This window comes from Osmerus mordax, chromosome 28, assembly GCF_038355195.1.
Source record: "Osmerus mordax isolate fOsmMor3 chromosome 28, fOsmMor3.pri, whole genome shotgun sequence".
NCBI lineage: Eukaryota > Metazoa > Chordata > Actinopteri > Osmeriformes > Osmeridae > Osmerus > Osmerus mordax.
Window position 1 is genome coordinate 6,306,063 of NC_090077.1, and position 2,917 is coordinate 6,308,979.

Here is a 2,917-nt window from a genome sequence, read left to right on the forward strand (position 1 = left end):
CGGCGTTTCCCACCGCGTGGTCGTACAGTTCTAAAGCATTCACCAAGACTCTGCAAACGGCAGAGAAGTCAAGGCCGTGAGCTGCTGACTACAATGGCCTTCCTGCCAGTCAGACAGCCCCGTGTTTTTGCGGGTGCGTGACTCCACCATGAAGAGATGGACCCCCTTCAAAGGGTCCCAGTCCTCCCTTCCTCGGTCGTAAATCTCCTGGACCCTGGGTTCAGACGAATGGAACAAGTAAAGCCCTGGCTGTTATGAGAAGACACACACACACACACAGCCTCAGGCGTGCGCACTTCCCGCGGACACACGCACCCAGTCACAGATAATACACGCTCGCGGACCACATGTGGACACACACTCACTGACACGTGAAGGAGAGAATTTGAGAGTAAATATCGTGAACCGCAGTGTAACAACCGTCTCTTGGGCCTCCCGGTCCAAAACGTTCATGGACGCATTCTCATTCTCGCACTCTCTCTCTTTCTGTCACTCTCCCACCCCATTCCTTCCCTTCCTCCCTCCCTCTCTCCCTCCCTCCCTCCCCTATCGTTTATTTGAGGAACGCATTCCTCCCTTGACAAACACATCCTGACGGCGCTCCTGAGAAACGACGGAAAAGGCCCCGTTCTGAGCTTACGCACATGCACAAACACCCACACACACACTGTGCTGAGAGAGGAATGTGCGGCATAGGTGGCCAAAATGGCCTCAGAAGGGACAATAGGCTGCTGTGATATGGATCCAAAACGACGGCTCTTTTTACAGACAAAACAACAGCCAGGCTAAGCACACCTGAACTAGATACAGGATATAGACACCACACGTATACTATAGCTGGTCAGCATTCTCTGTCACATACCATCGTATCATTTCCACACCTAAACGGAAATACTATTTGATCCTATACTAAAGCTATTCATTCACACCCCTCTTCTGCCCTTCCAGCCCGTTGAGAGTCTATCAAATACCAAGCATCCGTGATGGAGGTAAATGATTCGGTAAATTCCAAGGAAGTGTATGAAGTAGGGAACACGCGGCCAATCAAACAACCTGCTTGTACCTGTGTTGCTACAGGACCATCGCCTCCACCACTCGGCGTGCTGATTGGTCCATTTCGTCCTGGACCAATGAGAGGACAGCGACGGGCCAGGGTCTGTTGCTGTGCGTCCTCGTGCACCATCAGCTCCCCGTACAGATACACACCCATAGCCTGATGACAAAACACACACACGTTACAGATATTCTCACAAATATGCTTTACGTTGTCATATCCTGTGTGTGTGTGTGTGTGTTACCTGGTCATGAACGAGGAAGTTCTCCACGTCTCCGTACGCTTGGGTGTGTTTGTGTTGGACCACCAGCTCACACCAGCGATGCCTGGCCTGCAGCAGACACCACAGGGAGCATGACGTCACCCGCAGTAGGCCAGCGACAGGGAGCTTACATCAGAATTAACATGGTTACAAAGGACAATGCAATCAGTCGAAAATCCAGCTCTCGGATTTAGCGCGTGCAACTTTGTGTGTGTGTGTGTGTGTGTACGTGCGTGCGTGTGTGTAAGATGATGCCTGGCCTTTCTCCCAGCGGATCAATAGGAGCTCTGTCACCGTGGGTGACCGAAAAGATCAAAGACGGTCTCTGTCCATGCCTCGCCCATCCATCCTTCATCGTCCTCCTCTCTGTGCGTGTGCGTGTGGGTGTTTGTGTGGTTATGTACCTCATAAGAGTACCAAAGCCAGATAGACAGGGTGTGCAACAGCCACCAGAATCTTGGTCTGTAGGATGGTGCACCACACAGGGTTTGAATCTGCTTTTCCTGTTTGCTTCCCCACACAGGCAGTACCCTCTGAGTGGGATTGGCAGTGGGGCTGTCTTTGATGGTGTGTAGGTGTGTGTGTGTGGTGGGGGGGGGGGGGGGGTCCAGAGATGCGAGTAGGCAGACATCCTACATCTCTGACCGATTCATATCCGCAACGTAGTTAACCAACAGGAACTTTGTGGGTCTGTTTCTCTCTAGAAGAGATAGTTCACACAGCTCTCTCTCTCTCTCTCTCTCTCTCTCTCTCTCTCTCTCTCTCTCTCTCTCTCTCTCTCTCTCTCTCTCTCTCTCTCTCTCTCTCTCTCTCTCTCTCTCTCTCTCTCTCTCTCTCTCTCTCTCTCTCTCTCTCTCTCTCTCATCTGTCCTCATCTTGTTCTCTCTTCATCTCTCTCTAATTTGTCTAATTATCTCTCTGGTTCCCAGGCAATTCTGTTCCTCCCTTTTCCAATTCTTGCATTGACAAAGAAAAGATAATGCTCTAACACGCACGCGCACACACACACACACAACAGCCACACCTGCCACACACTTAGACACACTTCTTTTGTGAAGACAGACTAAACTTTGTCTGTCTTCACAAAAGAAGTGTGTCTAAGAAGAAGCATCATCTCTTTTGCTGCACGGGAGCATGCATGTATACGTTATGTGTAGGGACAGTATGTGTATTTACAGATGTACATACAGTATGTGTGTTTGTGCACAAGTGTAAGTGAAAGTGTGTGTGTATATACATGTGTAGTTAGTGTGTGTGTGTGTATACGTGTGTACTGTCTACCAGAGGCACAAGTTCCCTCCTGTGCGTACAGTACAGGAGTGTTTGAGAACATTTCCAATGTAGACCCTTCAGATGCTGTGCTAATGACGGCTACTGTGCTAGTGCACGAGTACGTGTGCGCGCGCACTAGGTGTGCGCGGCTATGCGTGTCTAGATATGCGTGTGTGGATATGCAGTGTGCAGTGTGCGCACCAGGTGCGTGTGGGGTCACTCGTGTGTGTGTGTGTGTGTGTGTGTGTGCGTGTGTGTGTGTGTGTGTGTGTGCCCTCCAGGCAGCTCTGCCCTGCCCTGCCCTGCCGCCATGCAGCGTAGCCCAAGCA

General features: G+C 50.9%; 1 protein-coding gene across 1 annotated transcript in view; it reads right to left on the reverse strand.

Annotated features, from left to right (window-relative positions):
• Positions 1 to 546: 546 nt before the first annotated feature.
• aopep (aminopeptidase O (putative)) overlaps positions 547 to 2,917 on the reverse strand; it is a gene marked incomplete in the record, with an annotated part of 34,935 nt that continues 32,564 nt past the window's right edge. Inside the window, 3 exon segments of the mRNA XM_067230971.1 lie at positions 547 to 603; positions 1,064 to 1,213; positions 1,299 to 1,385. Of these exon segments, the coding sequence (XP_067087072.1) occupies positions 547 to 603; positions 1,064 to 1,213; positions 1,299 to 1,385 (294 nt within the window).